Source organism: Anolis carolinensis, chromosome 1 (genome assembly GCF_035594765.1).
Source record: "Anolis carolinensis isolate JA03-04 chromosome 1, rAnoCar3.1.pri, whole genome shotgun sequence".
NCBI classification, from domain to species: Eukaryota; Metazoa; Chordata; class Lepidosauria; order Squamata; family Dactyloidae; genus Anolis; species Anolis carolinensis.
In genome coordinates this window covers 329,058,439-329,070,514 of record NC_085841.1, presented here as the reverse complement: position 1 = coordinate 329,070,514, position 12,076 = coordinate 329,058,439, and the positions used below count along the sequence as shown (strand labels likewise).

The 12,076-nt window shown below is 40.0% G+C and overlaps 1 protein-coding gene across 1 annotated transcript in view; it reads left to right on the top strand.

Annotated features, from left to right (window-relative positions):
* The window catches only part of syndig1l (synapse differentiation inducing 1 like), a 73,956-nt gene extending 62,894 nt beyond the window's left edge, over nt 1-11,062 (top strand). Inside the window, exon 4 of the mRNA XM_062968308.1 lies at nt 6,965-11,062. Within this exon, the coding sequence (XP_062824378.1) occupies nt 6,965-7,123 (159 nt within the window). The 3' untranslated portion in view covers nt 7,124-11,062. The remainder of the gene's footprint in view (nt 1-6,964) is intronic.
* Nucleotides 11,063-12,076: the final 1,014 nt, after the last annotated feature.

The following is a 12,076-nucleotide window of genomic DNA, read 5'->3' as shown; positions in this document are numbered from 1 at the left end:
ATGTGCTCAGCATGGGACTCCCTTTGAAAATGCTTGGAAACTTTAATTGCCCCAAAGAGCTGCAACCAGATTGTTAACTGGGGCTAGCGATAAGAACCACACAGCTCCTTTGTTGCTACATCTCCACTAAACTATTGGTCTGTTTCCAGTCAAAATTCAGAAAGCTTTAAAGACTGTATGTCCCTTTATGAGTCAATTAGAGATTTACGTTTATATGGAGAGGCCCTTCTCTATGGTCCACCATCTTCTCAGGCTAGGAATAAGGATGGGAATAAGGGGAGAAGGTCTTTTCAGTGATTACTCCCATACTTTGGAATTCCCTCCCTATGGAGGACAAGATGGTTCCATCCTTACTCTAATTTTACTATCAAGTCAAGAAATCTTATGCCATTGGGAGATATTGAGAAGATCAATGATATTGTTGGGCTGCATTTTTCATCACCCTCATTTCAGGGAAGCTAGGGATGATGTGAATTGGAGTTCAAACCCATCTGGAGAACCAAATGTCCTTCAACCTTACATGAAGTGCCTTGAGTACTAGTTCTGGAAGAAAGGTGAAATATATATAAGTGCAGTAATATAAATCCTATAGCCCTGGAGTATCATGTGCCAAGAGTACAGAAATCCCTTTCAAGAAGTAGCATATCAGAAGAAAAACTTTCACTTGATACCAATGGGGGTTTTTTCTCTCTTAGTTATTGTAATGCCTTCTCAAAGGCCATATCATGCAGGGTTTGCCCTCTCAAAGGCCAAAGGTGGAAAAGGTCTCCCCTGAGGTACCCAACATTTGTATTAGAGCAAGGTGGAAAAAGTGCAGTCTCTGGACTGCATGTACCCCCCAATCTTTTGTGCAGCCCCAGAAAAATGCCTAGGGAGGTGGCAAAAGTCACTATAAAGTGGTACCAAAACTGCTAATCAGTTCTCCATATCCTTCAACATTTTTCAGATGGAAATAAGAACATGTATGGCCAAGAAACATCACATTGTGGTCAAAGTGTGCAGTCAGACAATAAGAGGGCAAGACCTATTAATGAGGAACTACACAGAAAAGTACTATTTTAAGATAGAATCCTTGGAATATATGTTTTGAGTTTAGCAAAGCCTGAAAAACAAAAGGGATTCAAATCAATAAATACAATATTCTGTTTTTGTGTGCGCACACATGCACCATAATTAATAAGAAATTCATAACATTATTTTAAAATTAAAATGCACTCTAATCTACACTGCATTTATGCCCATCCCCTATGGGCAAGGCACATTATAGATCAGGTCAAAACCCAGCTTCCATATAACATAACATTCACCTTGAGCTAATCACACCAACTCAAGATAACCTAATTCACAGTTTTGGTGTCAGGATAGAAAAGTGGGTGCATGGGTAGATGGGAGTGGTGGAAAACAGTGTGCAGCATTTTAGCCGCAGGTGATAAATAGAATGAAATTGCTTTAAAAAGAGACTGTTGGGAAAGGGACAAATTTCAAAACGATATCTATGTATTCCATTGTCCTGTTAGAATGTCTTATTTAGTGTAAAATTCTGTAAACATTACTTAGAAGTAAGTTCTATGTAAATAGTTGGGGGATTACGTCTCAGTGTCTAAATACCCTAAAGTAGTGGTTCTCAATCTATGGGCCCCCAGATGTTTTGGCCTTCAACTCCCAGAAATCCTAACAGCTGGTAAAATGGTTGGGATTTCTGGGAGTTGTAGGCCAAAACACCTAGGGAATTCACAGGTTGAGAACCACTGCGCCAAAGGCACCTGATCCCATCTGATCTTGGAAGCTAAGCAGGGTCAACCTTGTTGATACTTGAATAGGAGACCAACAGGAAATACCAGATCTTCCAGGGTATATTCCAGACAAAGGAACTGGTAAAAAAAAAGACTGTGACATTCATAAGGTTACCATAAGTTGATAGGTGACTTGAAGATGTATCCACATACATAAATCTGAATAGATAGATCTATGATTACATTACTAATGTAACTGAAATATTGATCTGCTTCAGGAAACTTTCTCTAAGTAGGTAGCCAGCATGTCTCTCCTCGTGCTTTTGTTGCTCTGTGTCTTCACATCATTTCTGACCTATCACAGGGTTTTCAGGGCATGATTTGTTCAGAGCTGGTTTGCCTTTGCCTACATCCGAGGCTCCGAGAATGTGATTTGCCCAAGATCACCCAGTAGGTTTCCATGGCTAAGTGGGGATTCAAACCCTGCTAAGCTAATTGAGTGCTATGTGTTCAATTGTAGCAACTCTCAAATTGAAGGTGTAGTTAGCAGCAACTGGAGGCAGCATACATGTGAGTGACAGGCAAGAGAAGGGGAGACTCTTTAAGGCTAGCTGAGAATCAGTGAATGCAGAGGACTAGCCATGGACATCTCAGTGAATTTGTGGTTACTGTAAATTCTCCTAACACATCAGAGCTCCTACCACATGCAATATCAGAATGTGGTCAAAATTGTAAAGGTTATTAATGAGAAGGAACACACAAGCTAGGATGGCCAACAGCAGTTTGCTTTTGCCTGCAGGGAAGGGCAAGGTTCCAGCTCCTCCTCTTCTTTTCTCTCCATTGAAAAAGTGGGGCAACAGAGGGTTTATCAAGACAGTCCCTGTCAATTGTGAAAGTTGTATGGTATGAAAGCTGTAAATGAATGTAGATTTCCAGTTATGTCCAGGAATTATATTCTTAAATATTCAAGGGTGGGATGGGGCCAGATTCAATTTCAGATAAATGTTCAAGAGTTACATTTTATTAGCTGGTGGAGGCAAAGGTGTGGAATCAAAATACCACTATATATTATCATAAACCTCTAACTCCTGCTAAGCCTTGGAGAAGTCATTTCAACCTTTTGTAATGAAATGGGCAAATACAAATGATGGATACCACTACATGATGGAAGAGAGCACAGTCTTTTGAAGATACCAGGAGGGCTTTCATCTTTTCCTGGACCTACGGGTCCTCATCTCTACATGTCTTCAGTGGCATGGTTGCTCTTAGTTTATGTGTTGGGGACATTTTATTAATCACACAGAGAGACAATCTAAGAAACTGAACAGAACAAAGAAAATGAGGAAACCATCATTCCATACCCGCTGCCTTTACTGTCCCTTCCCTTTTCATTGTTAAGTCTGTCTATGCATTCAGTACTGGCTAATGATTGTTTTATCTTTCCTCCCTTTTTGATACAAGGGTCTAAATCCCCTAATGGTGCCAACTTTTGGGAGTTAAGCAGGCTCAGCTCTGGTTTAGAAGTACTGATAATATATGAATTGGAGAATTAATTGAAGGGAAATGTATTACATTTAGACAGGATCTGGATGGCGGCTGAGAAATTGCCTGAGAGCCAACCCTCTCCAGCCATCCTTCATTGCTTTTGCAACAGCACAATATTTGAAACTGAATTTTGGTGCTAAAATTGTTTTTAGGGGTGTGTGTGGGGGGGGGGGGGGGGGAGAGAGAGAGAGAATGAGAGAGAATGAGAGATAAAGAGCCCATGAAAACCCTACCACCTACTATCTTTTTGCATATTTCACACAGTTGCGTATTAATATTCATTTGTTTATTACCATTTCATCCTGCCCTGCAGCTAATAGGGCTCCCACAGTGTATTGCATACATTAAATAAAAATGTTAGTCCTAGCCTACAGGTTTACTGTCTAAAATACACAATACAAAGAGAAAGATGAATGATGAAGAGAAACTTTAAAAACTAAGGAGTCTTTCAGCAGATTTATGCTAACAGCCTTGCCACTTGAGTCACTGTCTCCAATTACAGTCTGTAGAAATTACTCTCAACCGTAACTTGTCTTGATGAAAGATTTTGTAGCCGTGGTCTTTTGACCATCCCAACTCCAACCTCTGCTGGAATGGAAGAGTAATTGAAAAAAATTATTCTGGTTGTAGTTATTGGTATTGGTAGTTTTTTCTATGCAATTTAAATAAACCTGAATAATTCCTTCTTGATTTGCCTACATAAATATGAATTAGCCTATGCCTATTTTGCAGCAGCTTGTGACCTGTGTGCTTAAGACTCATGTTTTTAAAGTTCCTAGCAACACTCGCAAACAGACACCTAAGAAATTACCATACTCATGTGTTCAGTGTAGGATTTCCAATATTTCATAAGACTTCATCAGATGGAGCTGGGGAAAGCAGGAAAAATTATCTTTTTGCATGGGGGATTATATTTAAAGAAGACAAAGAATTTGCTGTATATACTTGAATATAAGCCTAGTTTTTCAGCCCTTTTTTAGGGCTGAAAAGGCTCCCCTCAACTTATACTCGAGCGAGGTTCCTGGCCGGCTTCTATTCAGGTCAGCTTATACTTGAGTATATAGGTATTCAGAGTTGGACTGTCTTGTCTTATTAAAGTCTTATTATCTTAAATTACAGTTTTATATAAATATTCAAAAACATTTAACTTACTGATGCCTCAAATAATGCAATTTTATTAATATCTATTTTATTTTTGAAATTGACACGTAGCTGCTGCATTTCCTACCCTCGTCTTATACTCGAATCAATAAGTTTTCCCAGTTTTTGTGGTAAAATTAGGTGCCTCGGCTTATATTCGGGTCGTCTTATACACAAGTATATACGTTACTTACCCCCATCACACAAGATCACCTCTTCCTGCCTCAACTAGGAGACCTGAAGCACCATTCTTAAGATAGACGCCACTTCTGGGATATTTGACTTTCCTTTCCAATCCTATTACTCTCAAGGAGACAGGAGGCATCATTCTTATGGCAGATACCCCCCCCCCCTCTTCTCTGGGCTTTTCTCATTTCCACCCAATCTCATTACTCTCAATCACGGCAGTCCTAAACTTTGAAAAGCTTGAGAGAGGGGGCCTTCTCAGTGCTGGCGCCCCGGTTCTGGAATACCCTCCCTAAAGAAATTAGATTAGCTCCCACTATTCAAGCGAGTTTCAAAACATGGCTCTTCAGACAGACCTCTGACTTTGTGTAATCTATGGTCAGCTTGATGATCCACCGATTATGTCACTTTGCACTTTGTTTGTTACTGCAGATAGCCAGCTTTACTCGCAGGTTCTACTGTTCTAGGAAATTTTATAATTTTACAATTTTTACAATTTTATTAGCTGGGATTTTATGTGCATTGTTGTTTTGTATACTTATGTCACTGCGTATATATTTATGTATTGTTGTTTATGTGCCGCACTTGGAGTGCTTCTGTGACCCAACCCAAATCCCTTCAGGGAGATGGTGGGGGTATAAATAAAGATTTATTATTTATATTATTATATGAATATTATTTTCCTGTTTATGACCTTGTCACATGCACAGTGGCAGCAACAGAAGCTGCCGGCATGCACTCACCTTAATGGCGAGGTCTGGGGCTCCCATCTCTCCTCGCCCCGCCTCGTTTTTCCAGCCTGACACTGCCATCCCATGGAGGGAAGTGAGGTGTGTGTGGAGTGCATGCGGCTTCCCTCTATGGAGGCAGCCTAGATCTGGTAACATGGGAAGCCTCACAAAACTGTGCGCATTGCGCACTCACCTTGCTTACCTCTGGGATTGCCAAGACAACTGGCAAAGTGGAGAGAAAGGTGAGGCAAAACGACCGCCTCCACCTCCTCCATTAAGGGGAGTGCTTTCAATCAAATCTTCTAATATTTAGGTTGAGTATCCTTATCCAAAATATTTGCGACCAAAAGTATTCTGTATTTTGGAGTTTTTTAAATTATTATTTTGGAATATTTATTTATTTATTTACAGTATTTATATTCCACCCTTCTCACCCTGAAGGGGACTCAGGGCAGATCACATTGCACACATATAAGGAAAACATTCAATGCCTTAACATAGAGCAGAGACTGAGACAAACGCAGGCTCCGAGCTGGCCTCGAACTCATGACCTCTTGGTCAGAGTGATTTGTTGCAGCTGGCTGCTCACCAGCCTGTACCACAGCCTGGCCTGAATATTTGAACATGTACAATGGATATATTGGAGATGAGACCCAAATCTAAGCACAACATTCCTTTATGTTTCGTAAACATGTATACACATAGTCTGAAGGTAATTTTATATGCAACAATGCTCTTCGGCAGGAAGATGGAGCGAAAGCACCCCCCCCCCCATGTACAGAACCGAGCACAAGCCTCCAAGATGCTGAAGATGGGAAAAGCCTATATATACCTCTATCCATGTACAATTGTCTGCCTTGTCAGTGTATAAACAGCACTGAATGTTTGCTGCATATGTATGTTCCGTGATCCAGCCTGAGTTCCCTTCAGGGTGAGAAAGGTGGAATATAAATACTATAAATAAATAATCATTTTCTATGTGAATCAAAATGTATGTACATTGAACCATCAAAAGGCAAAGGTGTCACTTTTCAATGATCCGTGTGGACTTTTTTGTATTTTAGAAAATTTTGGACTTTATAATTCAACATAAGATACTTAACCTGTAATTCAGTTTAATTTATTTGCACATATTCATCACACAGGCTTTTTTGAAGTAGAAAAGCACTGTGTTTGAACTGATGCAGTATACAAGGTCTTGTTTGAAAGACTGCTAATATGCTTACCATATATACTCATGTATAAGTCGAACTGATGTATAAGTCAAGGGCAGGTTTAGGGGCCAAAATTATGGATTTTGATACATCTGACCGCCACCATAATTTCCCCACCCAGGCATTCAAAAAGGCGTGGTGGAGAGAGTAAATGGAGTTGGTGCTTCTTTTAGGTTCTCACAGGGTGGACTACGTTCTCATCTTTTGCCACTCCACTTAAAGAAGGGGGTGGTTTCTTTTTTAATCGGCGTTAAGGTAAAGGACTTACATTGACCGGCGGATAAGTGTATCCAGATTTTTTGGGTTGATTTTTTTACTAAAATTTCTAGAAGTAAACATAATTATATAGGGTAAGTATGAACACTGTGCTTTGTTAACAGATAACCTATATTATGTTCTTTTTTTTCATTTCTAGACAAGTAAGGCCATCTCGAAGGGGGATTTCCACCTGGCAAGCTCAGCATCCCGGAGAGCTCTGTTTCTTGCTGCACTCGCCATTACGATCGGCACAGGGGTGTATGTCGGAGTGATTGTAGCACTGATTGCTTACCTATCGAAAGGTGGCCATGTATAATACAGACTTTTGCATGATGCGCATGATGGATAATTCTCCCGAATTACGTACTTTCCTGTGAAACAGAGGACACAGAGTAGACAAGGATTGTGACGGAACCTTTTCTATAGAGATCTGTGCTGAAATAAACCATCTATGTGGACTCATTATTTTTGCAGATGAACAATAGAGTGTGACCTACTTGGACTGACAAGATTTTAAAAATCATACAGACGTAAAGACTCTACATAGAGAAGATAGCACAGTCTGAAAAGCCTGGATTTTGAGACTGCCAGGAAGAAAAGGGAGGGAGGGGAGGGATTTCAAAATGTTGTCTGCAGGGTGTTTTGAAACTGATGTTCTTGTGTGCTAGACTTGCTGTTTGTGAAGTTCAGTCACTCGTTGGATCCAAGCTTCAGTCTTACTCAGGGCACATGGTGAAAAGTTGTGAAATATTCAATTCTTGTAAAGTCTTTCCTTTGGAAGATAGGACTGAGGGCTATGCAGGGATGGCGGAACAGTTTTTGTCAGGATATTCACATTTGATACCGACGATGCTACCTGCAATATCAAATACTATTAATTCACCCTTGGGTAACTACCTATCATGAAGCCAGCTTTGATCAACGTTCTCTTTCAGAGGCTTCGGGGCCTTTGCTCACATAATCTGCCTCTCAAGCTACTGCTCATGCTTTCGGCTTTCCCCACAGTCTCATCGCATAATGATCAGACCTTTGAGAGTGACATACAGCCATAATTTCAGTCTCAAGATACACAACTGTTTAGCCAGTGAAGACTAGTTTGAGTGTTGTTGTTGTTGTTGTTGTTGTTGTTAGCGAGCACATTGATGGGGTCATTGAAAATCCTCAAAACCTACTAGTTTTAAAATTAAGCCGGTGGGTGTACAAAACCATTATGATGTGGAAAAGTCACAATAAAAGGTGCTATGGTATGACCGCTTTTTACAACATCCAAAAACAGATTCCAAAATGTTGAAATTAATGACCACAACTTGGAAGAAAAAACATCAGTAAGACATGTTCTGATTATTAGATTTTCAGTTTTTAAAACAAATATCTTATATAAACTATTAAAAATTTTCCCATGAAATGATTTTAATTAAATTAATGTGGCAACTCTAAATCCTCTCACGTACAAATAAGCCACATGGAAATCTTAGAACTCAGCTATGCTGGTTTTGCAAAATTCCCATTTATTATTTTAATGTGCTTTTAATATGAACACAAATCTGATCACATACATGAGATTGCCTTGTAGTTCATATCTGGTCAAACCTTTATTATGTCTTCTCTGTGAAATCCTTCAGGATTTTGTTCCATCTACCCTCTTGCCTAAGCTATGCATGCATTTGTTTGGTGAAATATTAATTTATAATATGGATGTATGGTGTAATTGGTATTTCCATTACACTTCCCTAAATACTCTTTCTTCTATGCCTGAGTTAAATCTTAGTTTGGTCTTACCTATGAACCAAATAGGAGGATCCCATGAAATGTTTATTGACAGAAGTGTTCCAGTATATGAATAATATATGTGTTGGCACATAATTCATGGTGCTGGCATTAATCTACAAGGCCTCTTCCTATATACACCCATGAGAGCTCTATAACCATGCAATAATCTTTGGCTGAATGTGTCATTGCTGCATTATGCATATAGCAAACTAATTGGTTTTTTCTGGTTTAGTATTCGGGTGTGAAATTTCTTCTCATTAGACGGCTGATGGGGTGTTCTGGTTTGAGTGTTGGACTCAGGCATTAGGACAGTGGTTCTCAACCTGTGGGTCCCCAGTTGTTTTGGCTTACAACTCCCAGAAATCCCAGCCAGTTTACCAGCTGTTAGGATTTCTAAGAGTTGGAAGCCAAAACATCTGGGGACCCACAGGTCGAGAACTACTGCTTTAGGAGAACTGGATTTGAATCCCTATCCAGAAAACCCAATAGATATCTTTGAGCAAGTCACATTCCCTTAGAAGAAAGCAATGGGAAACCTCAATAATTATTGCATAGAAAACCCTGTGAGAGGTTTGGCATGAGTCAGAGTCAAGGTGGAAGCATATAACAACAAAGAAAGACCTACCAATCCCCGAGTTCTTCCACACTGGCCAATATGCGGAATGAACAGGAATTGAAATCGCTGGTTCATGTCTCATTTTGAGGCCACATACGGGAGCAAACCCCACCTTGAGTGGGGGGCAACCATACATCTTCACCCCTGCCAATGTGGGGAGCATGGGATGGCTGTGGGGATGTCTCCTGGGATAATAGGTGGCGATACCAGGAAGTGGTTCCCACTGCCCCCATACCTGCAAAGATCCAGAAGATCAAGGAAGATCAGGGTCTTTGCAAGTTTTTTTTAACTCGGGTTTAAACCGGATTAGATGGTTTACTCCAGATTACCCCGCATTAGCTTGGGTGCATCATTGGCCACCCCAAGCTAATGTGCCATCTGCACTGGATTATCTACCAGTTTAGATGAGTCCTGAATCTCCAGGCCTCTTGAAAGTATTGTCTTTTTTAATTCACAAAGGCATTTGATGGTAAGGCATGTGTACAGGCACAAGTTTCACTTTTTGTTATTGTGTACCTACCTTTTTGTTATTGGTGTTTCAAATATTAAATGTTTCAATGTGGTTGGAAACTGCCCTGGACCTCTTGGGGAATGGGTAGTGTAGAAATCGCAATACATAAATAAACATGTTCAGATCCTTCAGTGCAAAAGTTAGTCAGAAATAGATTAGATTCCAAACAGAGAAAAAAATGTGAAGAGAAAAAAGGATAGAGAAGTGAGGTGATTGGCTCCTTTTTGGTGAAATAATCGGTGATATGCTAAACTGTATACCTCCCAAATCCTATTCCCCAAACTGTATTTTTATAGACAAAACAGAGCTAGTATGAAGCAAACTTCCGAAACATTTCCACTGTAGTATCATGACTTTGCATAGCATTAAACCAAGAAATCCTCTTTACCGGAGGCAAGGAATTAATATTGGCTCTGTTTATAGCCTGCGGGAAAGAATACCTGCTTCTTAATCATCAGACACCAGAAAAGATGTATTGAAGGATTTTTAGTTAAGGCTGACAAATAATCAAACATACAAATCCCAACTACATCACGTGTATTTCTTCCAGCTTCAATTCTGAACAGAGCCTATAGTGTGCTGTGTCCCTGAAAGAACATTATATTTATGGCTTTGTATTTATTTACACTCTAATAGGACGGCCATCAGGAACACAAAGGATTATCTCCTGAAAGAAATGCAAAAAGAGAGAGACCAGTGTGTGCTTCAAGTGTGTCTCCGAGGCAGTACAAAAAAGCACAGGCGCCCTAAACTAGCAGTGTTGCCATAGAGATTTACCTTTGAATGGCTACCCAACCTCTCTTTCCACTGTATGAAGCTGGAAGCGTGGGTGTCAGCAAAAGAAAAAGCAGAGGATACTTCAAGGATAAAGCGACTTTGGGAACTGAGGCTTTGGGATGGAAGAAACGGGCACTCAGAGGTAGGAGGGAGAAACAGAAAGGGGGATAAAGATATGCTTCAGTTCACAAAATAGATCTGTTTCTTTTGGTACCAGAGGCAGAAATAACGTGGAAAGAATGGGGATACACACGAGCAATTCAACATATTTCATCAAACTTTTTATTCACAGCTAACCATATGTACATGAGAAGTGAAACAAGATCAGGTGAGCCTTCCATAAGTAAGCAAAAATATTTGAGGCTTCTGGAGACCACTGAACGGTTCTTCTGAAATAAAGGGATGACCTTTTTTTTCACCAGCTTCTTCTTTTCTTATGATTTCCATTTTGGTTGCCAAACTTACAGATATTTGTTTTGTTTTGTTTTCCACAGTGGAGGTAACTGGTGAGACTGGCTTACTATATCTCCTTTTCATTTTCTGACAGATGACACATGCTCAATAAAGGATTCTGCAGTTGGCTGCTTTTACCTTGTCTGTTGTAAGGAAGCACACACAGCTGCTGTTGAATTGACTGGTACAATGCCATAGATGTGGGCAAAACGTCAGGAGAAAATGCTTATGGAATATGGCCATACAGCCCGGAAAACTCCCATTATTTCCAAATGATGCTTTATTGTATTTTTTTACTGTAGAAACACTGCTGCAAATTGATAGAAAGTTACATTACAATAGGAATAATACTTTCTTTAAATAATACTTTCTTTCTTTATATGGGACTATGGTCCCGTATAATGTAGTTCAATGCAGTTTAACTGCAGAACAATGGCTTTAAACTACAGGAAAAGAGATTGCACCTGAACATTAGGAAGAACTTCCTAAGTGAGAGAGTTGTTCGGCAGTGGAACTCTCTGTCCTGGAGTGTGGTGGAGGCTCCTTCTTGGAGGCTTTTAAACAGGCTGGATGGCCATCTGTCGGGATGCTTTGAATGCAATTTTCCTGCTTCTTGGCAGGGGGTGGGACTGGATGGCACATGAGGTCTCTTCCAACTCAATTATTCTATGATTCTCCATTTCTCCATCGCTGTCCTCTTAATGCTGGTACTGCTAAAACATTGCAGCTAGGCAGAGGACAAGAAGGAAAAGCAGGGGGCTATGGGGTTTAAAAAGACTTTGTAAAAAGGCCCTTCTTTGTTAAGTGGGACTGATTTTGGAAGGTTGGCCAGAGGAGGTTTAAGACAAGGTGAGGGAAAGAATGCAGAGGACAACTGGAAAGGAAGAAAATACTGTAACTGGCTTCTTGGATATTTTCAATCTACAACAAGGCATGGAGCAAGGGAAAGAATCAAGGAGGCAAGTACTTTCTACACCATTTCTGGATTCCTATCATTATTTGGAGAAAGACACTTTTCACATAGACAAATGTATTCATATATTAATATCTAAGTAAGATTAGTTAAAGAACAGCACATGGGCTGCATGCATTTATCAAATCTCTTTGCATAGCTCTTTCCCCTATTTTTTTAAAATTTAAAT